Source organism: Heteronotia binoei, chromosome 19 (genome assembly GCF_032191835.1).
Source record: "Heteronotia binoei isolate CCM8104 ecotype False Entrance Well chromosome 19, APGP_CSIRO_Hbin_v1, whole genome shotgun sequence".
In the NCBI taxonomy this organism is placed as follows: Eukaryota; Metazoa; Chordata; class Lepidosauria; order Squamata; family Gekkonidae; genus Heteronotia; species Heteronotia binoei.
Genome location: NC_083241.1, coordinates 43,893,596 through 43,921,164, shown reverse-complemented (window position 1 = coordinate 43,921,164; position 27,569 = coordinate 43,893,596). Strand labels below are relative to the sequence as shown.

The window sequence follows — 27,569 nt, the reverse complement described above, 5'->3', positions numbered from 1 at the left end:
GAGAAGATCCGAGACCCGCTGCAGTGGACTCAACAGCACATCAACCCTAGATCGTTCCGCGATATGTCGAATCCCATCCAATACAGACATGACGCTTATAGGTACTTTGATACCCATCGGTTCCCAGCCAGGTCTCCCAGCATCGAGAGACATCGGTACCATCGTACGCGTTTCCCGGAGAGATCCCCTAGTAGGGGGAGGGACCGCTATCGCTACAACCCGAGGTCTCGGTCTCCATCTATGTCCCCGAGACGACGCCACTACGCTTCGAGGTCTCCATCAATGGATTCCCATGCATGTTGCGGCTACCACCATTCTCGGTACCGTACCGATTACCACAGGAACCAATCCAAGGAAGCGACTCCTGTCCAACGGAGTAAGCAACTAACAAAACAGCCATCTCCGACTCCTTCCACTTCGACTTCTAAGCTTAAAGGCACGAGTCCAACCAGACCTAAAAGCACGACTCCAACCAGACCGGACCCACCGGCACCCGAACCTGACTCGGATGCCGAATCCGACGCACAATCATCGGACTCGATACAGTCGATGTCCCCTGGATCCCCTGCCTCGGATATCGCCAAGCCCGCGGATTTGTCACCTTCCGAAGGGGCAAAGACATACTTGGACTTGATTGCCAACATGGCCTCTGCACTTAACGTTACCCTCACCTCAGATGCACCCAAGGTAACAGACGTGGTACACGACTTGGTGCACTCAGATTTACCTGCTGGTTCCTTTCTGCCGATGTTACCGGTACACCTAGAGGCCATCAAAGAAGCTTGGGACAACCCAGCATCTATTCCCCCGACTTCAAAACGAATTGAATCTCTTTACAGGATCCAAGCAATGGAGTCGAAATTTCTATTTAGCCATCCAGCCCCGAACTCTCTGATAGTTCATTCTTCTTCTAAATCGAAACAGACTCGTCACCCTGTACCTCCTGAGAAGGAAGGCAGGAAATTAGACACCCTGGGAAGGAAAATGTATTCAATTTCTACGGCAAATGCCAAAATCAACAATTATTTAGCATACTTCGCCGCGTATACCCACAATATCTCCTCCCAACTAAATACGCTCGTCTCTGCCCTACCTGAACCTTCCCAGAAACAAGCCTACAAGCTGCTACAGGAGCTCAACAGGGTTTCAAAGCAACAGATAAATACTATCCGCCACTCTGTGGGGTGCACTTCAAAGGCGATGGCTGCCTCAATTGCCCTAAGACGACACGCTTGGCTTCGGTCCTCTTCGTTGCAACCTGATCTTAAGTTTAAAATCGAAGACCTTCCCTTCGACGGCCAAGGTCTCTTTAATGCAACGACAGACGATATATTGACCACCGTGGACGACAGCCGCAAACGAGCAAAAAGGCTCGGAGTAGCGCAACAACAACAACAACAGAGCTATAAGCCCAGACCATGGAAACCAACGCCGTTTAAACGTTCCAGATCTCCTCGACAATCTGAATACTGGAAACGTAAGGCTCCTCCTCCGAAGCAATCTTTTAACCAGAGACAGCAGAGACCACAACCACCTAAAAAGGCTGCGTCTTCGTCAAAGCAGTCTCTTTGACTTCCTACCTTTACCAATTCAACACATTTCCAGACTTCTTCCATTTCACGAGAATTGGCAACAAATAACCACGGACAAATGGGTTTTAAACATCATTTTGAGAGGCTACTCGATAGAGTTTCAAACACCACCAACAAAACATCATTTTGTCTCAACTCCACCATCCCCTTCCCTTCAGGAAGAAATAGACACCTTAACTGCCAAAGCGGCTATAGAGCCTGTCCCAGACCAGTACCATCGGACCGGATTTTATTCCCGGTACTTTCTAGTTCCCAAAAGGGATGGGGGACAGCGTCCGATTCTGGATCTAAGAGCCCTAAACAAATTCATCCGTCACAGAAAATTCAGAATGATCACCTTACAATCGATTCTGCCCTTAATCCCCCGAAACTCTTGGATGGCACTGGTAGATTTACAGGACGCATACTTCCACCTGACAATACACCAATGCCACAGAAAGTTCCTGCGTTTCGCCGTGGGCAGCAACCACTACCAGTTCCGAGCCCTACCCTTCGGACTCTCCACAGCACCACGGACATTCACGAAATGTATGGCGGTAATTGCGGCATACCTCAGACAACGCGGAATTGCAACCTACCCATACATAGACGATTGGCTCCTCGTGGGAGCTTCAAAGGCACAGTTGATGAAGGACATTTCAATGACACTTGCGCTCTTAGCAGAACTGGGCCTCCAGGTCAATCATCAAAAGTCACACCTGACCCCAACTCAAGACATCCATTTTATAGGGGCTCGCTTGTGCACCACGGACCACAAGGCATACCTTCCTGTAGACAGGATATCTTCCATTCAGACACTGGCCACACAAATAATACAACAACCCAAACAAACGGCCTTCAACATTCAGCGCATGTTAGGACTTATGGCAGCGACGACTGCAGTTTTAACACACGCGAGACTACGCATGCGAACCCTGCAAATCTGGTTCGTCCGTGCGTTTCGGCCCCAACGCCAGTCTCCAAGAACCATCCTCACTGTTCCAAACCACATCCTCCCCTCACTCGAATGGTGGACAGTACGAGCTCACCTGCTTGCAGGAATGCCATTTTTAAGGCCAAGCCCATCAGCAGTAGTTACAACAGATGCCTCGAGGTGGGGCTGGGGAGCCCATCTCGACATACTCACTGTCCAGGGGCAATGGACACCGTACGAACAGTCGCTCCACATCAATTGTTTAGAGCTTCTAGCTGTTCACAGAGCTTTAAAATCGTTTCTCCCATCTCTTCGAGGCCGACATGTACAAATTGCCTCAGACAATGTGGCGACGGTTTTTTATATAAACCGGCAAGGAGGGACTGCTTCCACCCGTCTTTGCAAAAGAGCAATGCACCTTTGGCACTGGAGTATTGCTCACCAGATCCATCTCACTGCGGTACATCTTCCTGGCGTCCAAAATGCTCAAGCGGACAGGCTGAGCAGATATCTCATCAACGACCACGAGTGGTCCCTCCACAGGTCATATCTTCTGCCAGTATTCCGGAAATTCGGAACCCCCTCAATAGATGCGTTTGCTGCACCAGACAATGCACAGTGTGCTATCTTTTTTATGAGAGGTCCGCCCTCACAACAGTCTGCAGGGGATGCCTTCATACAGACATGGACCGGTCCACTACACTTCCTCTTCCCACCCTTCCCACTGATAACACGATGCATACAGAAAATTCAACTAGACAACACAGATTGCATTTTAGTGACGCCATGGTGGCCACGCCAGCCATGGTTCACAACCCTCCTCTTTCTGTCGAAAAATACTTACCATCACTTTCCTCCAGCACAGAACCTCCTGTCTCAGCAGAACGGCAGGGTTCTCCATCACGACCCGAACAGGCTTCGCTTAACGGCTTGGAGGATATGTTCTCAGACTTTCCTGAAGGAGTAAGACATGTTCTCTTAAATGCGAGGAAACCATCAACGAGAAAGTCATACTCCATGAAATGGAAAAGATTTTCCATCTATGCTACCAAGCATAACTTCAGACCTTTCTCGGCTTCCATACCTCAAATCTTGGCATATACACTGCATTTGTCAGAAAAGGGCCTCACGTACTCATCTTTAAAGGTGCACCTTGCAGCAATCTCAGCTTTTCACCCGCATGTACAGGGTCGGACTGTCTTTTCACACCCTGCTGCGAAATCCTTCTTAAAAGGAATCTTACATTTGCACCCACCATTGCGGCAAATGTATCCTAGCTGGAGTTTATCGCTAGTGCTAAGCCAACTAGTAAAACCGCCTTTCGAACCTATGGCTACGATACCGCTTCACCTTCTCTCATGGAAAACGGCACTATTAGTCGCACTCACCTCTGCTAAGAGAGCAAGTGATATTTGTGCGTTCAGAGCAGACTCACCTTACACCATTTTTCACCACGATAGGGTGGTGTTGCGGCCAGACCCTGCCTTCTTACCCAAGGTAGTTTCCGCATTTCATTTACACAGAATCACAACCTTACCTGCCTTTTTCCAACGTCCTACGGACAAGGGGCAAGAAGCTCTACACTGTCTAGATGTTAGAAGAGCACTCGCTTACTATATAGATAGAACAGCATCGTTCCGTACGGACTCCAGACTTTTTGTGGCCTACGGCCGCCTTAATAAGGGCAAAAAGATATCTACACAGAGACTGTCAAAATGGTTGGTTGCTGCTATAGAGCTGTGCTACAAACTCGCAAAGCAATCAGTCCCATCTGCCATACGAGCTCATTCCACAAGAGCTTTGTCAACGTCATCTGCCCTTGCCAGGGGTGTATCCATGGAGGACATTTGCGCCGCTGCCGCCTGGTCCTCCCCTTCGACCTTCGCCACGCACTACGCTTTGGACGTTCGTGCTAGGCGAGATGCATCCTTCGGACAGGCAGTGCTCCGCTCCATCTTTGACTAAGGAGGCGGTCTCGGCTTGGTGAGTAATTGCTTGCCTTCTAGCCTGTTATGTGCTGACTGTGTTGCACTAACCTTTGCATTATTCTTTTCTCCAACTCTAGTGCCAGCACCCACCACCTTGCAGGTCAGCTTATCAGTCACCCATGTGTGGGACTGCACAGAGACCACGAAGAAGATAAACAGGTTACTCACCTGTAATTGATGATCTTCGAGTGGTCATCTGTGCAGTCACACACGCCCGCCCAGCCGTCCCCGCTGCTGGCTACTGGTCCTATACTACCGCTCATCTGCTATGTCAGCGGCGGGGAAAGAAACTGAGTGGGTGGGGCGCCTCCCTCTCGCTCCAGGCATGCGCAGTGGATGCCTGCTCCCCAGAGCGAAAGGGAGTGCGCGCCAAAAATAACGCCTAGGCTAGCTTTTAAAATCTCCGAGGTAGGGTTCGTCCTGACGGGAAAACCCATGTGTGTGACTGCACAGATGACCACTCGAAGATCATCAATTACAGGTGAGTAACCTGTTTTTTTCCAACCTGGAGCTGGCAACTTACGGTGCCCATCCCCCTCTGAGGGCCAAGGGAGACCTGGCAGGCCCAAGTGTATTAAGTGCCGTCAAAGCCTTTCTGACTAGATCGTGACCCTATGAATTAATGTCCTTCAAAACTTCCAGTCGCTCACAGCCTTGCCCAGGTCTTGCAAACCAAGGCTTGTGGCCTCCTGCCCCGAGAGCCACCTGTGACCCTTTCACACATATTGCGTGGCTCTTGAAGCCTCCACTGCCCCGTTGGCCAGCTTGGGGAAGGCTTTTGTCTCTTTCAATCACTTCTCCAAGCGATGCCAGCCAGCAGCTTGGAGAAAGCATTTAGAGCTAAAGTTGCTTTCTTTCCACCTCTCCCCCCTCCTCCCAGCTTTTCGCCTGTCTGCCTTCCGGCTTTCAAACCTGTGGCGTTCGTGTCTTGCGTGGCTCTCAGAACCTCTGACGTTTATTCCATGCGTCTCCTACGTTAAGCAAGTTTGGCCACCTCTGCTCTAAGGGAGCTGATCTCTGGAATCTAGAGATCAGTTGTGAGTTTGGGAGATCTCCAGGCCCCAGCTGGAGGTTGGCAGCTCTAGATGGGAGCCAGCAGGTGGAATTAAAGGCCCCCTCCCTGTTGGGAACTCTCTTCCCAACTACTTCATAAAGAAAGGGAGAGTTGGAAGCAAGGACGGACTTCACACCTGTCTTGGACACAATATTGCTAGTTCACAGGTTCGAAACTGGCTGTGTAGATGTCAAACAGACACACACACACACAAATGTTCTCTGTGCCCTCTTTGTAGTATAAGACGGTTCACCTCCTTCTCTGGCTTATGAGGTGCTGGTTTGTTTGTTTTTTGCAATTTGGAACTGCATTTGCTGACCTCTCCCCCCCCCCCCTTCCTTAAAACTGTTTTTTTGCTGGACATAAGAGAGGTCGAACGGGCAGCCCCTTGACTCGTCTCTAAATGTACTTGCTGATTTCTATCACCCAGGCAGCAAATGTCCTCTCCTCCTCTCTCTCTTTTTGCCTTTTGTCTCCCAAGGATCTTGAGATAAACCCGGTCAGCTGACTTTCAGGGTGTTATCTCACAATCGTGCCTTACACAAAAGCCTCGAAGGGGTTGTTTTTTTCTCTCCTTGCTGGAAAGTGGCCCTGGAGCGCAAGGTCATGTTCAGCCTCAGGTGTGAGAATTGAAGTGACTTTTTCAATTCCCTCGGCCTAGTCATGTGTGCACGCCACGTTCACGAGCGCTCGGGTGCACGCGCAAAATTATTTTTTAAAAAATGCAGCCACCGCTGCACCGTTCTTCCTGAAAACGGCCCCAGAATAAAAAAGAAGAAGAGTTTGCAGATTTATACCCCGCCTTTCTCTCTGTCTCAGAGACTCAGAGCGGCTTACAATCTCCTATATCTTCTCCCACAACAGAGACCCTGTGAGGTGGGTGGAGGTGAGAGGACTCTCACAGCAGCTGCCCTTTCAAGGACAGTGTCTCAGAGCAGCTCACAATCTCCTTTTCCTTCCTCCCCCACAACAGACACCCTGTGAGGTGGGTGGGGCTGAGAGAGCTCTGAAGAAGAAGACTGCAGATTTATACCCCGCCCTTCTCTCTGAATGAGAGACCCAGAGCGGTTGACAATCTCCTTTATCTTTCCCCCCCACAACAGACACCCTGTGAGGGGAGTGGGGTTGAGAGAGCTTTCTCAGAAGCTGCCCTTTCAAGGACAACTTCTGCCAGAGCTATGGCTGACCCAAGGCCATTCCAGCAGGTGCAAGCGGAGGAGTGGGGAATCCAACCCGGTTCTCCCAGATAAGAGTCCGCACACTTAACCACGACACAAAACTGGCTCCAAACATCACTTTGTGAGGCTGTGTAGCAATCTGCATCACCAACTCTAGCTTGGGGGGGAAACTGAAGGATTTCGGGGTGAAGTCTGGAGGGGCAGGGCCTTGGGAGGGGTGGGGCCTCAGAAGGTAGGCACCCAACTCTAGGGAAGGAGAAGAAGTGGAAACCATGCGGCAGTGTTGACCAGTTTTATGGAAAACAAGACAGAAGGTTGCCAAATGGTGTAAATTTCAGGAAATTTGTACTCCTTGTATTCAAAGGCCATGGCTACCATTTTGCTTCTGGTCATGACCTGCCGATTGTTAACTTTAAGGCCTGCCAGCCCCACCACAGAAGAAAGAAGAAGAAGACCACAGATTTATACCCCACCCTTCACTCTGAATCAGAGTCTCAGAGTGGCTTACAATCTCCTTTACCTTCCTCCCCCACAACAGACACCCTGTGAGGTGGGTGGGGCTGAGAGGCTCTCTCAGAAGCTGCCCTTCCAAGGACAGAGTCTCAGAGTGGCTTACAATCTCCTTTCCCTTCCTCCCCCACAACAGACACCTTGTGAGGTGGGTGGGGAAGAGAGAGCTCTCCACAAGCTTGCCCATTCAGGGACAAGTCTGCAAGAGATATGGCTGACCCAAGGCCAATTCAACAGCTGTAAGTGGAGGAGTGGGGAATCAAACCCGGTTCTCCCAGATAAGAGTCCGCACACTTAACCACTATACCAAACTGGCTCTCTAAGAAGATATTGGATTTATATCCCGCCCTCCACTCCAAATGTCAGTCTCAGAGTGGCTCACAATCTCCTTTCCCTTCCTCCCCGTCAACAGACACCCAGTGAGATGGGTGGGGCTGAGAGAGCTCTCCCAGAAGCTGCCCAAGGACAACTTCTACGAGAGCTATGGCTGACCCAAGGCCATTCCAGCAGCTGCAAGTGGAGAAGTTCTCCCAAATAAGAGTCCGTGCACTTAACCGCTACACCAAACTGGCACAGCTGCCCTTCTGTACTTGAGGGATTACCTCTTTTTGTACAAACCCGCCTGATTTGTTGAATCATCTTTGGAGACCTGGCTTTGTGAACTGTCACAGTCTGATATCAGACTGGTGGCCCCAGGAGAAGCATGGCCTTCTTGGTGGCTGCCCCTCCACTCTGGAACCACCGTCCCCTACAGTGATTTGCCTGCCACCTAGCTCTCGGCATTCACTTAAGAGTTCTTTCTTTTTGCCTTTGTGTTAGAGTGTTGGTTTTTCTCACCCAACTTTGGGGACCTTTCAACACAAGGATGTGTCAAAAGCCACCTTGAGGCAGCCTTCTTTTATACTTTTTGCAACGAGTGGTTATAATGTGGACTTGGCTGCCAGAGGGTGTATGAATGGCATTCAAAGGAGATTAGAGAGATTTGTGGAGGACACGTCTGTCTGTGGCTACTAGCCATGGTGGCTAAAGGGAGCCTGCATGATCAGGAGCAGTCAGCGTCTGAAACCCAGTGCCAGGATGCTATATCACAGGAAGGCCTCGGCCTCTCTTCCGTGTTGTTGGTCCTTCAGAGGAGCTGGTTGGCCCCTGTGTGAGACAGGAGGCTGGACTAGATGGACCCTCCCTGGCATGATCCAGCAGGGCTCTTCTGATGTTCTTCTCAGGGGAAGGCCTCAGCCTCTCTGCCCTGTTGTTGGCCCTTCAGAGGAACTGGCTGGCCCCTGTATGAGACAGGAGGCTGAACTAGATGGACCCTCATTGGTCTGATCCAGCAGGGCTCTTCTGATGTTCTTCTCAGGGGAAGGCCTCGGCCTCTCTGCCCTGTTGTTGGCCCTCCAGAGGAACTGTCTCCTGTGTGAGACAGGAGGCTGGACTAGATGGACCCTCCCTGGTCTGATCCAGCAGGGCTCTTCTGATGTTCTTCTGAAGGCCTCGGCCTCTCTGCCCTGTTGTTGGCCCTCCAGAGGAACTGGTTGGCCCCTGTGTGAGACACAATGCTGGACTGGATAGACCCTCACTGGTCTGATCCCGCAGGACTCTTATATTCTCTTGAGAGGCAGCATATGCGTTATCTCCTCTTTTATTACCGTCTCCCTCCCCCCTAGTGAGTTTGCCTCCGTAATCTGCTCTTGTTTTTGCATTGATGATGTGCCAGTTTGCTATTTTGGTTTTTGGAACATGTTGTGTTTTGCATTTTAATGCTACGCACGTTTAATTTTTTTTTTTAATGTTGACTGCAATCCCCCATCCCATTAGAGTTATGCGTCCTCATATACTAGAGTGCTGCAATTAAAAGATTGGTCATGAACAAATGACTTCTTGTTGCTGAAGCATTTAGCATTCCGTTGCATGACAAATAAGGACCCTCTCTCAATGGAATTATTTGTCATGTTCTTTAGGTTGCTTTATTTTATAACATATCTGTTTTATTATTAGAGCAATTGTCTCTCTCTGTGTGTGTGTGTGTCTAGCCAGTTTGGTGTAGTGGTTAAGTGTGTGGACTCTTATCTGGGAAAACTGGGTTTGATTCCCCACTCCTCCACTTGCAGCTGCTGGAATGGCCTTGGATTAGTCATAGTTCTCATAGGAGTTGTCCTTGAAAGGGCAGCTTCTGGGAGAGCTCTCTCAGCCCCACCCACCTTACAGGTTGTCTGTTGAGGGGGGAGAAGATATAGGAAATTGTAAGCTGCTCTGAGTCCCTGATTCAGAGAGAAGGACGGGGTATAAATCTGCAGTCTTCTTCTACTTTATCGTCTGTCTATCATCTATCCATCCATGTACCTATGTATCCATCCATCCAGGGCTTTTTTTGAGGAAGAACGCACAGGAACACAGCTCTGGCTGGTTGGGCATCAGGGGGTGTGGCTTAATATACAAATGAGTTCCTGCTGGGCTTTTTCTACAAAAAACTCTTTGAAAAATGGTGATTTCAGGGGATGTGGCTTAATATGCAAATGAGTTCCTGCTGGGCTTTTTCTAGCTATCTGTCTGACTCTCTGTCTGTCTATCTATTACTTCAGTCTTCTATCCTGCCCACTCTGCAAGCAGACTCAGAGCGGCTGATAGTCAATTCAAAAAACATTTACAATTGTCATTTAAAACGATAAAATAACAATTTTAAATACATTTTAAGGTGCTGTTCAACCTCAGTATAGGAGGGATCTTCTGGCAGTGATCCTATGATAACCGTAGCTCCTCAGCAGTGTGAGGTGGCAGTCCTTTCCCGGCTTAGGTGTGGGAGGCCTGCTGAAATAATTCAGTTTTGCAGGCCCTGCGGAATTGAGAAAGATCCCGCAGGGCCCTTATGGCCTCGGGGAGGGCATTTCACATTTCTGGTGCTGCCACTGAGAAGGCCTTAGCCCATGTGGAACACAGCCTGGCCTCCCTTGGTCCGGGGATAGTTAGTAAGTTTTGCGTCCCTGAACGCAGTGCTCTCTGGGGAACATAAGGAGAAAAGCGGACTCGTAGATAGGCAGATGTCTAGGCTGATCCTGCATGGAGCAGGGGGTTGGACTAGATGTCCTTTATGGCCCTTTCCAACTCTGTGATTCTATGAATCTAAACCACCTCTGAACGTCTCTTGCATTGACCTTCTGAGGCCACAGAAAACAATTCCACACCATCCTCTATATGATAGCCCATCAAGTACTTGAAGATGGCGATCCTATCACCTCTCAGCTGCCTCCTCTCCAGGCTAAACATCCCCAGCTCCTTCAACCTTTCTTCATAGGACTTGGTCTCCAGACCCCTCACCAACTTCGTTGCCCTCCTCTGGACCCGTTCCAGCTTGCCTGTATCCTTCTTAAAATGTGGTGCCCAAAACTGGACACAATACTCCAGGTGAGGTCTAACCAGAGCAGAGTAAAGCGATACCATCACATCACATGACCTGGACACTATACTTCTGTGGATACAGCCCAATCACCTCTCAGCTGCCTCCTCTCCAGGGTAAACATCCCCAGCTCCTTCAACCTTTCCTCATAGGACTTGGTCTCCCGACCCCTCACCAACTTCGTTGCCCTCCTCTGGACCCCTTCCAGCTTGTCTAGATCCTTCTTAAAATGTGGTGCCCAAAACTGGACACAATACTCCGGGTGAGGTCTTGCCAGAGCAGAGCAAAACGATACCATCACTTCACGTGATCTGGGCACTAGACTTCTGTTGATAGCCCAAAATTACAGCTCCAAAACCTTCACTAGATAGAGCCAAGAGGTGCAAAAAGGAGCAAGGTCAGAGCGGACGTATTGATTTGAAATAGACAGCGAGACTTTTCAGGGTGGGCGCGGAAGGCCTGGGGTTTAAGACATATTTGTCACAACCTCCCCCCAGCTTCACAAGAGGGCTGGGCCTGTGCTTGTCACCACAGACATTTACATCTTCTTAAAGCTTTTCTGAGTGGAGCGTAAAGATCCTGAAGTTTGCAAGGTTATGTAAGGAGGTCTTCTCAGCTCGACAGATGTCTGCGTCCGTCTAATTACACGCCACTGATTGCAGCCGGGGAGTAACATCAGCACTGATTGTAATGAAAAGCTCCTTTCCAGCCGGAGGGCCTCGATTTTGTTACAGTTTCTACAGTAACAAGACATAAGTAATATTTCTTTTCGTGCTCAAGATGGGTTACTGCCGCGTGGGGAGTGGCAGAATGCAACCTGGGGTACGTTTTTCTTTTGGGGGAGGTGAGAGAAAGGAGGAGGAAAAGGGGCGATAGATAGAAGGCTACATAGCAGAAGGGTATGGCTTTCTGAGGTGAATTGTTTCAGAGGGCAGCCATGCTCGCAGTAGGAGGACTGGATTTGAGTCCAGAATAGGGTTGCCAGGTCCAACTCAGAATATATCTGGGGACTTTGGGGGTGGAGCTGGGAGATTTTGGCGTGGAGCCAGGAGACTACCATTCCCTAAAATAAATAATTTATTGATTTGATTTGATTTATATCCCGCCCTACCCCACCGAAGCAGGCTCAGGGCGGCTCACAGCATTAAAGTTCTAATAATAAAATTCAGAATTAAAATACAATAGCATTAAAATACAGAAATACAATAGCAATTTACATAATTAAAACATTAATAACAATACATCAATCCAACAGTGTGCTATCTATAGACTTCCTTCAGTATTTTGGTGCCGGTCAGTTATAAGCCAACCGGAAGAGGACTGTCTTACAGGCCCTGCGGAACTGTCCAATGTCCCGCAGGGCCCTGACCTCTTCCGGTAACTGGTTCCACCAGCAAGGGGCTGTGATTGAGAAGGCCCTGTCCCTGGTTGACTTCAAGCGGGCCTCCTTTGGCCCGGGGATTACAAGCAGATTTTGAGAGCCAGATCGCAGTACTTTCTGGGGGACATATGGGAGGAGATGGTCCCTAAGGTAGGCAGGTCCTAGGCCATATAGGGCTTTAAAGGTAATAACCAGCACCTTGTACCGGACTCGGTATATTATTGGCAGCCAGTGCAGTCCCCGGAGGCCCGGCTGAATGTGCTCCCGTCTAGGGAGCCCTAATAACAGCCGAGCAGCGGCGCTCTGCACTAGCTGCAACTTCAGGGTTCGGCACAGGGGCAGCCCCATGTAGAGGGCATTACAGTAATCCAACCTTGAGGTGACCGTTGCATGGATCACTGTTGCCAGATTGTCCTGCTCCAGGAAGGGAGCCAACCGCCTCGCCCGCCTAAGATGAAAAAATGCGGACTTAGCAGTGGCTGCTACCTGGGCCTCCATAGTTAAGGCAGGCTCAAGTAGTACCCCCAAGCTCTTGACCCTGTGCGCCATTGTCAGTGGCACACCGTCAAGAGCTGGAAGGGGAATTTCCCCTCCCAGACCACGGCGACCCAAGCAAAGGACCTCTGTCTTCGCTGGATTTAGTTTCAACCTACTCAGCCTGAGCCATAAAAATATAGCAGCGCAGTTCGCCTGAATACAGTCATCATTTCCACATCCCCTAGCAGCTGGTTGCACTTCCACTAAATGAAAGTGAACATGCACACACACACACACATTCACAAAGCAACCAAAATAAACCCAGTTAGCAAAGACATGCTTTTGTGATCTCACTGGGGCAATTTATTCATGTTGCTGAATGTAACCATTTGCGGTATTTCAACCAACTTCTTCAAACTGATAGGAAGATGAAAGAACAGCCTAGGGGGTGGAGTTTTCCTCCAAACAAACAGAGCGACTGAGAGCCAGGTAATTCTGCCTGCTCGCCCCACCCCTATGTGGAATTAGTCCTGATTCTCCACTCTAAAGTAGGGATGGTTACAAATGTCTTACCCCTACTGTTTTTTCTCCCAAGCCCTGGTTTTAGACCGTCTAAAATCAAACCCATAATTTATTATTTATTATTATTACTTTGCTTTCTTTATACCATTAATGTACATCAGATTGCAAGGAACTTGCTGGTAGAAGTGCGTTTACCTTGGTGGAAAACAAACCCTGCTTATTGCAGCCGTATAATGTGTTGTATATAAAAATGATACATGTTGCCTTTAGGAACACAGTATAAATTGCTGCGTCAAAACTATTCAGTGTGTACCCAAGCACAGATATGACAAAAGGAACTTTAACTTAGGCGTCCTGAATGTTAGAAGAAATGCAATAGGGGGCATTCACTTACTTGGACGTAAAGCACATTGTGGCTTTTGTTGAGTTGTTCTTACCTTGATTGGCTCAAATTGCATTGTACATTCTGAATTGTTGTTCAGAACTGTTAGAAGAGGGGTGCCCAAACTTGCTTAACATAAGAGCCACATAGAATAAATGTCAGAGGAAGGAAGGAAGAAGAAGAAAATATTGGATTGGTCTCAGAGCGGCTCACAATCTCCTTTCCCTTCCTCCCCCACAACAGACACCCTGTGAGGTAGATGAAGATATGGGATTTATATCACGCCCTCCACGCCGAAGAGTCTCAGAGTGGCTCACAATCTCCTTTCCCTTCCCCCCCCCACAACAGACACCCTGTGAGGTAGATGAAGATATTGGATTTATATCCCGCCCTCCACTCCGAAGAGTCTCAGAGCGGCTCAAAATCTCCTTTACCTTCCTCCCCCACAACAGACACCCTGTGAGGTAGATGAAGATATTAGATTTATATCCCGCCCTCCACTCCGAAGAGTCTCAGAGATACTCACAATCTCCTTTCCCTTCCTCCCCCACAACAGACACCCTGTGAGGTAGATGAAGATATTGGCTTTATATCCCGCCCTCCACTCCGAAGAGTCTCAGAGCAGCTCACAATCTCCTTTCCCTTCCTCCCCCACAACAGACACCCTGTGAGGTAGATGAAGATATTAGATTTATATCCCGCCCTCCACTCCGAAGAGTCTCAGAGATACTCACAATCTCCTTTACCTTCCTCCCCCACAACAGACACCCTGTGAGGTAGGTGGGGCTGGAGAGGGCTCTCACAGCAGCTGATAGATAGCAGATAGATAGTGGAGGTGGAGGTAGAAAGAAAGCAACTTTAACTTTGAACGCATTCTCCAAGCCATTGGCTGACTTGGCTTGCAGAAGTGATTTAAAGAGAAAAATGCTTTCTCCATACTGATCAATGGGCAGCCGCACAATATATGTGAAAGAGTCATGTGTCTCCTGGGTCACAGTTTGGCTGCCCCCGCATTAGTTAGAACATGTGTGATAAGGTTCCACATCCGCTTAGCCCCTCACACATTTATATGTCTGTTGGTAGGTCACATGGTGATTCTGGAAGCAGGAAGATCAGTCAGTATTGCAAAATGAGTTTCCATAATTGTACTTTGGTAGCATTTTAATTAAATACGATGTGTGCATAACAGAATTTATGTTCCATAGTGGGGGAAAGCCCAATATGCTTTTGAGGGGATGTGTTTTTTTTGAGGGGGGGGGAGGTTGAGCTGAAGGTGGAAAAATACATGCGACAAAGGGTTTGAAGAAGGCTGTTTCGATTCGATTCACTGCAGATTAGGTGGAATGGGTTTCAGATGAAAGACAAGACAGGAGGAAAAGGACATCTCCTTATGCACTGTGTACTCTTTGAGTAGGTGCCTGCTGAGGTTTCTGAGTCTGGGAAGCTCCTTGTCTTTTGTCTTTTTGCAAGATTGAAACATCTGGGGCTTTTTCGCTTTGGGGGGGAAAAGCTAACACACGTGCTGAATAATGCAGGTTCCATCCACTTTAGTGTCTGTTTACAAGTGGATTTTGCCATTTCACATCGTAAATCCAGTCACAAAGTGCATTATTTAGGCCTGGGGTGTTGAAATTTGTTATGAGAGCCGGATCTGACTTAAACGAGACCTTGTTGGGCCAGGCTGGGCCATAAGATTGGGTAGCGGAGAGATAAACTTTTTAAAGGATAGACAAGCATGACTAAATAAAAGAAAACTTAAAAGAAAACATGCTTAAAACATTAGCACTTGTTGGTTTTAAAGGTGCTTTCTTTGTATCTCTCCCAAGGGATCCAGGGAACTGGGCAAAGGAAGCTCTGGCTCAGGGGACCAGGAAGGGGAGGAGCCTCAGCCAATGGAGAAATTGAGGTTTTGCTCTGTTGCTCTTGTGCGATTGAGCGAGCCTTGCAAAACAAGCTGAGATGCAGAAGGAAGCAAGAGAGAGGGAGAAGGAAGCAGATGACAGCCAGATGCTCGGGGGCCTTAGAGGAGCCCTCCGGGGGCCTGATTCGGCCCCCGGGCTGCATGTTTGACACCCCTGATTTAGGCTGTGTGAAAGACCCCTAAGAAAGGACATGAAAGAGGGCTGTGTCTTCCCTTGTGCCCTTGGATGCCAGTTACGGTCTTGCAGTTGCCACCTGCTAGTTGCTCCCTTGCTTAGAGTGTTCTATGTGGCATCCCCTAGAGCCAGTTCTTTTTCTGTTGTAGTTCCCACCTTATTGATCGGGCTCTCGGAGCAGGTGAGGGGATGCCTGCAGTTGCTAGAGATGTCACTTCCTAGGGCAGGCTTACTTCCAGTAAGTGGCAGGCTTATCTGGAAATTAACGTCTGGGAGCCCTGGCCTAGATCAGCCCAAGCTAGCCCATCAGATCTCAGCCCATCAGATCTCAGAAGCTATGTAAAATCGCTCCTGGTTAATACTTAGATGGGAGACCAGCAAGGAAGTCCAGGGTTGCTATGCAGAGGCAGGCAATGATAAAACCACCTCTGAACACCTCTTGCCTTGAAAACCCCAAAGGGTTATGATCCCAAAAGTCAGTTGCGACTTAGAAGTTGATGGCAAAGAAATCCAAACACCCTTTTTGGAAACAAAAGGTGCAGTCAATGAGGGTTAGTGGAGACCTCGAGCAGTTTGTGACTGGAAAAAGAATGGCAAGGGTTGGTTTTTCACCAGGCTTCCAGAGGGCCTGACTGGGCTCCTTAGAGAACTCTCTGCTCCTTCCCGTCAGCTGTAATTGCTGTTGGCAGAGAAGAGAATGCGTTGGTCCCATTAGTGCAGAAATCTCACCTCTTGTCTCTAGCTGCTGACTTGGATCTCCTTCAAAGGTGTGTGAGTGTGTGTTGGGTGCCATGCTGCTGTTGCATTGTTCCTTGTTGAAGAATATAGAATCATAGAGTTGGAAGGGACCTCTAAGGACATCTAATCCAACCCCCTGCACAAGGCAGGAAACTCACAAACACCTCTCCCTAAATTCACAGGATCTTCATTGCTGTCAGATGGCCATCTAGCCTCTGTTTAAAAACCTCCAAGGAAGGAGAGCCCACCACCTCCTGAGGAAGCCTGTTCCACTGAGGAACCGCTCTAATGGTCAGGAAGTTCTTCCTAATGTTGAGCCATTTTTGGTGGGAATCCATTCTGATGCCAGAAGGATACTCCCAAAAATGATTTGCTCTCAAAAATGGGCCTCTTGTTTTGCATACAGGAAGTTGGAGAGGGCCGTGGCTCAGTGGCAAATCCTCTGCTTGGCAAGTAGAAGCTCCTAGGTTCAACCCCCGGCACCCCCAGTTAAAAGGGGTTGGGGTGCAGGTGACGTGAAAGACCTCTGCCTGAGACCCTGGAGAGCTGCAGCTAATCTGAGTAAACTATACAGATCTTGATATGGACCAGGGGTCTAATTCAGTATAAGGTATCTTCATGTATTCGTGTATTATATGGGGAGGGATGTGGCTTATTGGTAGAGCCTCTGCTTGGTATGCAGAAGGTCCCAGGTTCAATCCCTGGCATCTCCAGTTGAAAGGACTGGGCAGGAGGTGAAGGGAAAGACCTCTGCCTGAGACCCTGGAGAGCCATGGAGAGGGGCCATAGCTCAGTGGCAGAGTCTCTGCTTGGCATGCAGAAGGTCCCAGGTTCAATCCCCGGCATCTCCAGTTGAAAGGATTAGGTAGGAGGTGATGGGAAAGACCTCAGCCTGAGACCCTGGAGAGCGGCTGAGTAGACAATACTGACCTTGATGGACCCAAGGTCTGCTTTGGTATAAGGCAGCCTCACGTGTTCCTAAATTATAGGGGAGAGGCCATGGCTCAGTGATAGAGCCTCTGCTTGGCATGCAGAAGGTCCCAGGTTCAATCCCCAGAATCTCCAGTTGAAAACAATTAGGCAACAGATGAGCAGAAGTCCATCAGTGGCTATTAGTCACAACGTATTGTTGGAACTCTCTGTCTGGGACAGGCATGCTCTGTATTCTTGGTGCTTGGGAGGGGCAACAGTGGGAGGGCTTCTAGTGTCCTGGCCCCACTGATGGGCCTTCTGATGGCACCTAGGTTTTTTGACCACTGTGTGACACAGAGTGTTGGACTGGATGGGCCATTGACCTGATCCAACATGGCTTCTCTTATGTTCTTCTATCTGGGGCAGTGATGCTCTGTATTCTTGTGCTTGGGGGGGGGGGCAACAGTGGAAGGGCTTCTAGTGTCCTGGCCCCACTTATGGACCTCCTGATAGCACCTGGGTTTTTTGGCCACTGTGTGACACAGAGTGTTGGACTGGATGGGCCACTACCCTGATCCAAGATGACTTCTCTTATGCGCTTATCAAAGACCTCAGCCTGTAACCCTGGAGAGCTACTGCACAGGCTGGTTAGAACTTTGAACAGCCATGAAATCGAAAGAAGAAAGTTTGAGTCCAGCAGCACCTTTAAGTCCATTAAAGTTTAATTTTGGGCATAAGCTTTTGAGTTCACGCACATTTCTTCCAATACATCGTATGCATGCATGCAGAATGCTTATACTCTGAATTAAATTTTGTTGGTCTTCAAGATGCCACTGGACTCAAGCTCTGTTTTGTTGCTTCAGGCCAACACGGCCGCCCACCTGAGTCTATCTTCACGAAAATGAGAGAGGCGCATTTTTTTCCCCTTCTTCGTGACAGCCCTTTGCGGAAGGTCAGTCTCATCCCAGGAGGAGGGGAGCAGGTTATCTGCCAGACGTCTCTCCCCTGAAGGATGGGGGAGAGCGGCCAACTTGTCCCTTCCAGCGTTCTCTGCACTGCTGTAATTCTGTTGTCGTAGCGCTGCTTTCCTTTTTTTGAATATGACCTTTCAATTTCAGTTGGAGCGCCCCTTTAATTGAGAGCGCGCCGCTGTCGTGCCGTCTGTTGAACCGTCCAACCCTGTCATTTCCCCTTCCGGAGAGCGGCTCAGCGTTACAGGATTATCAACCCTGGGACAGGGATCGTAACTGTAATAACAGGGCTCGCCTAGCAACGTGAACAAATTTAATTAACTGCACCAAGAAATTCTCTGCCCTGTTTTGGCCGTCAGCCAGAAATCTGCATTCGTGCAGTAGCGTTTCGGTAAGAAGAGCTGGACGGTGCATAAGAGACTGCCGAGTGTAAGACATGTTCATGCGTCTTCCTACTATCCCCCTTTCCCTGACTGGAGATGAGTTCCTAGGCCATTTCCTTTTCCCATTAGAAAGCTAGTTGTGCTTGTTGGTTGGAGTGAGCAGCAAGGGTGAATCTATCCAAAATGCATGCACCTTTAGAATTGCAGCGACTCGGCCAACAAAGGAACTGAACTGAACTGAATTGCCGTGGAATTAGCTAACGGGGAAAAAATTAGTCCGTACTTGAAGTACCTGTGCAGTGTTCAGCTATCTTTGTTGAAGTTGGGTTGTGCATTTTGAAGATTTTGGAACATCCTTCTTTTTTATTTGTTTTTATTATTGTTAGTTTATTTATATTCCGCCCATTCCCCACTGGGGGCTCAGGGCAGAGTCCGTCAATATAGATAATTATAACATAAGAGAAGCCATGTTGGATCAGGCCAATAGCCGATCCAGTCCAACACTCTGTGTCACACAGGGGCCAAAAAAATTATACACACACACACACACACACACACATATATATACACACACACACACACACACACTGTGGCTAATAGCCACTGATGGACCTCTGCTTAGTTTTATCTAACTCCCTCTTGAAGCTGTCTATGCTTATAGCCGCCGCCACCTCCTTTGGCAGTGAATTTCACATGTTAATCATCCTTTGGGTGAAGAAGCACTTCCTTTTATCCGTTTTAACATGACTGCTCAGCAATCTCATGGAATGCCCACGAGTTCTTGTATTGTGAGAAAGGGAGAAAAGGACTTCTTTCTCTACTTTCTCCATCCCGCGCATAATCTTGTAAACCTCTATCATGTCACCCCGCAGTCGATGTTTCTCCAAGCTAAAGAGCCCTAAGCGTTTCAACCTTTCTTCATAGGGAAAGTGTTGCAACCCTTGAATCACTCTAGTTGCCCTTTTCTGGATTTTTTCCAAAGCTATAAATTACAGCAAAATCACAATACAATCAGATTACAACAACTAGTTAGTAAAATCACAATAAAATTACAGCAAAATCACAATACAATCAGATTACAACAACTAGTTAGTAGTACAGCAGGATGGTCCCTCAGGGTGGTATAGTAAGGTGGTCCAGCACTGTGGTACCGCAGGGAAGGCCTAACAAGCAGAAGCCCACCACCTCATCCAAAGACCTGGCAGAACAGCTCCGTTTTACAGGCCCTACGAAAGGCTAACAAGCCAGGTAGGACCCGGATCTCCATAGGGAGCTGATTCCACCAGGTCGGGGCCAGGACCGAGAAATCCAAATTAGCTTCCTCAATGTTTTAAGTAGAACTTTCCCAGGCAAGTCATACAACAAGGAAGAAGAAGAAGAAGATATTGGATTTATATCCCGCCCTCCACTCCGAAGAGTCTCAGAGCGGCTCACAATCTCCTTTCCCTTCCTCCCCCACAACAGACACCCTGTGAGGTGGGTGGGGCTGGAGAGGGCTCTCACAACAGCTGCCCTTTCAAGGACAACCTCTGCCAGAGCTATGGCTGACCCAAGGCCATGCTAGCAGGTGCAAATGGAGGAGTGGGGAATCAAACCCGGTTCTCCCAGATAAGAGTCCGCACACTTAACCACTACACCAAACTGGCTCTCACCAAACAAGGAACCACAGACTTAGTTTGATAAATGATTGAGACTGTGGTGTTCCCTCGAAGCTGAGTTAGTGTGAGCTAGCTCACAGTTTTTTAGCCTCTGGCTGAGTTTCTAGCTCAGGAAGGACGACCTCAGAGCAAACTAATGTATGCAGGAGCTCACAACTTTAATTCCAGGAGCTCACAATGTAGAATTTTTGCTCACAAGACTCCACGGCTTAGAGGGAGTATTGTTCTGGTTACCACACCTCAGAAAAGATATTATAGAATTGGAAAAAGTGCAAAAAAGGGCAACTAGAATGATCAAAGGGGTTGGAACACTTTCCCTATGAAGAAAGGTTAAAACGCTTGAGGCTCTTTAGCTTGGAGAAACATCGACTGAGGGGTGAAATGAGAGAGGTTTACAAGATTATGCATGGGGTGGAGAAAGTAGAGAAAGAAGTCCTTTTCTCCCTTTCTCACAATACAAGAACTCGTGGGCATTCGATGAAATTGCTGAGCGGTCGGGTTAGAACTGATAAAAGGAAGTCCTTCTTCACCCAAAGGGTGATTAGCACATGGAATTCACTGCCACAGAAGGTGGTGGCGGCTACAAGCATAGCCAGCTTCAAGAGGGAATTCGATAAACATCTGGAGCAGAGGTCCATCAGTGGCTATTAGCCACAACGTATTGTTGGAACTCTCTGTCTGGGGCAGTGATGCTCTGTCTTCTTGGTGCTTGGGGGACACAGTGGGAGGGCTTCTAATGTCCTGGCCCCACTGGTGGCCCTCTGGATGGCACTTGGTTTTTTTGTCCACTGTGTGACACAGAGTGTTGGACTGGATGTGCCATTGGCCTGATCCAACATGGCTTCTCTTATGTTCTTATGCTGTGTATTGTTAACCAGTGGTGTGATTTCTGTACTGTTTCATGTGTCAGTTCTTTCTGGACGTGGTTCCAGTCTTCTAAAAATCCTAACGCATTTGTTGTGGAATGTCCGATTTGAGGGTCTGTACCGACGTACTGTGTGAGTACCTGTGAGAAAGGCAGATTATTATTAATGTGAATAAAATAAGACAGCTTGCAGAAGTATGGTTTCTCTTTTCTTAGACAGAAGGCAATAAAACATGATAGAAATTGGTATACACAGACAAAGGAATACAAAATACACTTACTGTTTATAGGGAAACTGTAAATATCACACTTCTCTTCCCCCCGCCCCCTCCATTTTGCCGTCAAAATTCAGAGGGACGTAACCAGCTTGTGAATTTGCAATGATGTATTGCCCACAAATGAAAATTGACTGGGTCCCAACTAGCGAATAATTGTAACTTAAATTGGAGAAGCTATGTGCAGTTCATTGTGTGTAACTCTTGACTGAGGAAGGCGTGGCCGAAACCAGGCTCTTGTGTGAATTATTCCTTCTCCGAAATTGAATTCACGTCATTGAGGACTACAGGTACAAGAATCTGGACTATTTTGTATTAATTGATGCACTGGGGACTTTTGATAGTGTTTTGGTAATTGTGTATGATACTGTGCCTTTATAGTGTGATTTGTTTCACAGCAGAGTTTGTATGTGCTACCCGCAGTGTGTATTTTTTGCCATATTCGTACCGAGTATCCTCTGTATTTATCAAAATTCAGAAGGTTTTTGCATCTGGTTAGAGAAGGAGTTTGGGACTGGCTTTCTCCTAGCATGAATATAAACACTGAAGTGGTATTGAGAGGATGAGAGATTCCGAAGAAAGTAAAGAGGTTGCGGAGAGCATTTTGCCAGCCGAATTCAAAGGGCTTTTGCATCTGGTTAGAGAAGGGGTTAAGGCCTGGCTAGCTGGCTCCCAGGATCAACACTGAATTTTAACAAGAGGCTGATAACTTTGAAGGAAACAGGAATACTCCTGAGGAAGACTTTTGATGAAATAAGGCTACATCGGGGTGCTCACTGGATGGATCTTTCGTTGTAACATTGTAAAGTTGCACTACTTGATAGTGTGTGCAAAAGATTTATGCGACTCTAAAAAAGTGTTGCTAAATGTTGTTAGCCGGTATATCACAGGATCCTTTCGTTCTGTGGCACGATGTCATCGATAATACCAGCCCCATTGAATTTCGCCAGCTGCTTAAGCAATTGAGAACGCCAGAAATTGCTTTTCCTGTAGTTCGCATTTGCTAACACGCTTGCTGCAATTGATCAAATTCTCCCCCTGCTATTCCAGTTAGGCCATGAACCCCTGAAGCTGCCTTATGCTGGATTTGACCCTCGGTTAGGGTTGCCAAGTCCGATTAAAGAAATAGCTGGAGACTTTGGGGGTGGAGCCAGGAGACTTTGGGGGTGGAACCAGGAGACTTTGGGGTGGAGCCAGGAGAAGGGTTGTGACAAGCATAATTGAACTCCAAAGGGAGTTCTGGCCATCACATTTAAAGGGATCGCACACCTTTTAAATGCCTTCTCTCCATTGGAAATAATGAAGGATAGGGGCACTGTCTTTTGGGCTCATAGAATTGGACTCGCTCGTCCAATCCTTTTGAAACTTGGAGGGTCTTTTGAGAAGAGGCGTTGGATACTATGCTGCAAATTTGGTGCCTCTACCTAAAAAAATAGCCCCCCAAAAGCCCCAGATACCCACAGATCAATTCTCCATTATTTCCTATGGGAATCGATCTCCATAAGGAATAATGGAGTGCCCAGCAGACATTTCCCTTCCCCCCCCGCCCCGCTTTCTGATGACCCTGAAGCAGGGCTCCAAACCAGGGGATCCCCTGCCCCCACCTGGGGATTGGCAACCTTACCCTCAGTCCATCAAAGTCAGTCTTGTCTACTCAGATCAGCAGCGGCTCTCCAGGGTCTCAGGCTGAGGTCTTTCCCATCACCTGCTGCTGGATCCTTATAACTGGAGATGCCGGGGATTGAACCTGGGACCTTCTGCATGCCAAGCAGATGCTCTGCCAGTGAGCCATAGCCACTCCTATTCATATATCAAACCCACACTTGCACGCTGTATGGATGCCGTCTCTCTGCTGCACCGGAGCTTAGCGGTAGAGCAGATGAGTTGGGTGCAGAAAGTACTTGGATGGGAGACCACCAAGGAAGCCCAGGGTGCTACACTGAGGCAGGCAGTGCCAAAACACTTGTCTGTCTTTTGTCCTGACCTGGAGAGTTCATGCTAGCCTCATCTCATCAGTTCTTGGAAGCTAAGCAAGAACATAAGAGAAGTCATGTTGGATTAGGCCAGTGGCCCAACCAGTCCAACACTCTGTGTCACACAGAGGCCAAAAACAACCAGGTGCCATCAGAAGGTCCACCAGTGGGACCAGGACACTAGAAGCCCTCCCACTGTGCTCCCCCCAAGCACCAAGAATACAGAGCATCCCTGCCCCAGACAGAGAGTTCCAACAATACGCTGTGGTTAAAAACCACTGATGGACCTCTGCTCCATGTAAGAACATGAGAAGCCATGTTGGATCAGGCCAATGACCCATCCAGTCCAAGACTCTTGTGTCGCATAGTAGCCAACAAACCCAGGGGTCATCAGGAGGTCCATCAGGAGGTCCATCAATGGGGCCAAGACACTAGAAGCCCACCCACTGTGCCCCCCCCCAAGCACCAAGAATACAGAGCATCACTTGCCCCAGACAGAGTTCCAACAATATGCTGTGGCTAATAGCCACTGATGGACCTCTGCTCCATATTTTTATCCAATCCCCTCTTGAAGCTGGCTATGCTTGTAGCCACCACCACCTCCTGTGGCAGTGAATTCCACATGTTAATCACCCTTTGGGTGAAGAAGGACTTCCTGTTATCCGTTCTAACCCAACTGCTGAGCGATTTCATTGAATGCCCACGAGTTCTTGTATTGTGAAAAAGGGAGGAAAGTCCTCTTTTCTCTGCCTCCTCTCTCCCAGGCATACGCTTGTAAACCTCTATCAAGCTTGGCCCTTGTTAGTGCTCGGGTAGGAAACACACCCAAGAAAGGCCAGGCTACACAGAGGCAGGCAGTGACAAACAACCACATATGTCTTTTACCCTGACTGAACCAGTTTGACGTGAGAAACCTTGGGAGTGAAGCAAGTTACTTGTGGCATAGGAACAGGGCTCTTTCTGGAGATGCAGTGGGCTGTTTAGATCTTCGGGAGAGAGAGGTTCTTTCCCCCATGTCCAGCTTTTTGGAGTATGTGCCTTTCAGTTAAAAGATGGCCATGAATTCTGTGCAACCCCTTTCCTCCTGCTCTGTTAAAATGTTCTTGTTTTCTTCCCTAGGTACTTTTATCGGGACTTATCGGCGTTGTGTCATGGAAGAGGCCCCTCTCGCTTGTGGTAAGTAACAATGTGCTTTTGCTTAAATCAACGGGATGTATATTTTGCAGAGCATGTGATTAGCCTGTGGAACTCCCTGCTGTGGGAAGTAGTGGCAAACAGTAGTTGAAGTGTCAGTGTGTGTCAAAGTATTTTATTGTTTCAGCTGTAGGCCGTAACAACCCAACAAAACCCCCAAAGTATACAATTTGTTTCTAGCCATTAAAAAAATCATTAAAATGCATAGCCAAATACAGAACTATAAACAGAATTTAAAACATATAAGATAAAACAGAATGGCAGACTATAACTTGGCTCAAATTCATGCAAGATTTTCAGTAGGGTTTGTATATGAGAACTTCCACACACCCTACTTATTATTCCTCAGATTGTTCCTCCGTTGCAGTATTAGCAAGTTTGTAATTGCTTGTGTCCCATCGTTATTTCAGTTTCTCTTGAGAAGACCATTAAAAGTTGTATCTGTTATTGGTAAGCGAAAACAGGGAATCTTCCGGGCATCTTTCTCAAACCATTGTTATGCAGCCAATTAAGAACTAAATGCATCTTCCAGGACTGAATCGAGACCTAGGTTTCCTGTCTCATTACCAATGCTGTTTTCTCCACGCCTACTACCCCTCAGCATATCATATCCAATCACACCTGCTGTTGTTATTCACCTGTTATTGTCATTTGCCTGCTGTTGTCGTTTGGTATCTGAAACCACTCCAGTCTCCAAGATATAAGGACTGATGGACTCACATTCTAGCTGCATCTGAACAAGCTCTTCCCCTGCCACAGATTTGGTAGTCTTTAAAGCAGGGGTGTCAAACATGCAGCCCGGGGGCTGAATCAGGCCCCCGGAGGGCTCCTATCAGGCCCCCGAGTAACTGGCTCTCGACTGCTTCCTTCTCCCTCTCTCTTGCTTCCCTCTGCATCTCAGTTTGCTTTGCCAGGCTTGCACAATTGCACAGGAGCTACAGAGCAAAACCTCGATTTTCTCCATTGGATGAGGCTCCTCCCCCTCCTGGTCTCCTGGGGAGGGAAGGAAAGAGCCAGCACTTCCTTTGCCCAGTTCCCTGGATCTCTGGGAGAGACACAAAGAAAGCACCTTTAAGACCAACAAGGGCTAATGTTTTAAGCATGTTTTATTTTAAGGTTTTTTTAAAAAAGTCTTTAATTCTGTTTGTCTTTGTTCTTTAAAAAGTTTATATCTTTGCTACCTAATCTTAAATATGTACACACATGCCCCAGTCCAACATGGCCTGTCTCAACAAGGTCTCATTTATATCAGATCCGGCCCTCATAACAAATGAGTTTGACTTCCTTGCTTTAAAGTTCTACTGGAATCCTGCTCTTTTTTACTGCTGTAAATCAACACAGCTATCCATCCTGCTCTAAATGCTTCTTGTTAAGCATGTTCATTAAACAGCCAATGAAAAGATATCTGGGAGGGGGGGATGTTCTTTGTCTTTTATGCAATTAATTTGGTATTTAATTCACGGACATTAATGAAGTGGTACTGCGAGAGAGATTGCTGCCAAATATGTTTATGTGTGGAGGTTGTGGCATTTAATTGAAAAGGATGCTATTCGTTACTAGATTGGACGGAGAGAAGGGAATTTGGCAGACCAGCGTTCTCACCAAGGACAGACAAAAATCCTTTTCTGTAAAGTGTACCTCTTTTTTGCATTCTCCCTGTTGTCCCTTCTCCCAGCACCGGCTTTGCTGAATTATGGCATGGCTTTTCTACGCTGAGTTTGAATGTGACTGAACGTGAATTGGTTGGCCCCTGTGTGAGACAGGAGGCTGAACTAGATGGAGCATTGGTTTGATACAGCAGGGCTCTTCTGATGTTCTTATGAAGGCCTTGTTGGCTTTTTCAGAGGAACTGGTTGGCCACTGTGTGACCCAGGGGGCTGGACTAGATGGACCCTCATTGGCCTGATCCATCAGGACTCTTCTGATGCTCTTACGAGCGTCTCTGCCTCTATGCCCTCTTGTTGCCCCTCCAGAGGAACTGGTTGGCCCCTGTGTGAGACAGGAGGCTGGACTAGATGGACCCTCCCTGGTCTGACCCAGCAGGGCTCTTCTGATGTTCTTCTCAGGGGAAGGCCTCAGCCTCTCTGCCCTGTTGTTGGCCCTCCAGAGGAACTGGTTGGCCCCTGTGTGAGACAGGAGGCTGGACTAGATGGACCTTCTCTGGTCTGATCCAGCAGGGCCTCTTCTGATGTTCTTCTCAGGGAAAGGCCTCAGCCTCTCTGCCCTGTTGTTGGCCTTCCAGAGGAACTTGTTGGCCATTGTGGGAGACAGGAGGCTGGACTAGAGGGACCCCTGCTCTGATCCGGCAGGGCTCTTCTGATGTCCTTCTGTTGTTCTGTCTCTGGGCAGAGGTGGATTATCTGCTTTGCATGATGAATGCTTTGTATCAAAACGGTTGCTTTGGATACCACAACAGAGCCTTGTCCGTGCACGCCGGTTTTCTGTGAAGGAGATAATTCAGTTGTATTAATTGACACCTTCAGCTTCAAGGGGGCCAGACCAGACGCAGGTCAGAGAGCGGAATGTGAAAATGAGGCCTATGACTTTTTGAACATGATGGTTATCTTGAGCAAAGCAGGTATAAAGGGACCTGCATCTGTTTTTCTGGTATTCAGCATTGCTGCAAGATTCACATCAATAAGAGATTGTACAGTATGACTTAAACTTCCCCTGAATGGTGATAGGTGTGCGTAATTTCTGCTAGCAAACCTTTTACAAGTGACATGTTTTATTGATAAGAGGGCTGGTCTTTTTTATGATCTGTGTGAAAGAAGAAGAGGCTTATTTCTGTCCTCTGGTATTTGGCTGCTTTGCCATCAGTTTGGCAAAATTCAGTAATATTCTGAGCGCTGTCAGGCAATTAAAGACCCTCATTGGAGGCTCTTTGGAGTCAACCTGGTTAGTATTTTGGCCTTCTTGGGGCCTTAACTGGTAGACTGCGCTCTTGGGTTATACATTCTTATGTTTTATGGACTTCAGTAGGAATAAACTGATCCCCAGAAGGGCGACAGATTGTGGCTCAGTGGTAGAGCATCTGCTTGGCATGCAGAAGGTCTCAGGTTCAATTCCCAGCATTGCCAGTGAAAGGATCTCAGATAGCAGGTGGCTGGGACAGG

The 27,569-nt window shown here is 48.0% G+C and overlaps 1 protein-coding gene across 1 annotated transcript in view; it reads left to right on the top strand.

Moving 5' to 3' along the window:
• ENTREP2 (endosomal transmembrane epsin interactor 2) overlaps window positions 1-27,569 on the top strand; it is a 277,123-nt gene that overhangs the window by 85,467 nt on the left and 164,087 nt on the right. The window contains exon 2 of the mRNA XM_060259900.1: window positions 24,379-24,435. Within this exon, the coding sequence (XP_060115883.1) occupies window positions 24,379-24,435 (57 nt within the window). The remainder of the gene's footprint in view (window positions 1-24,378; window positions 24,436-27,569) is intronic.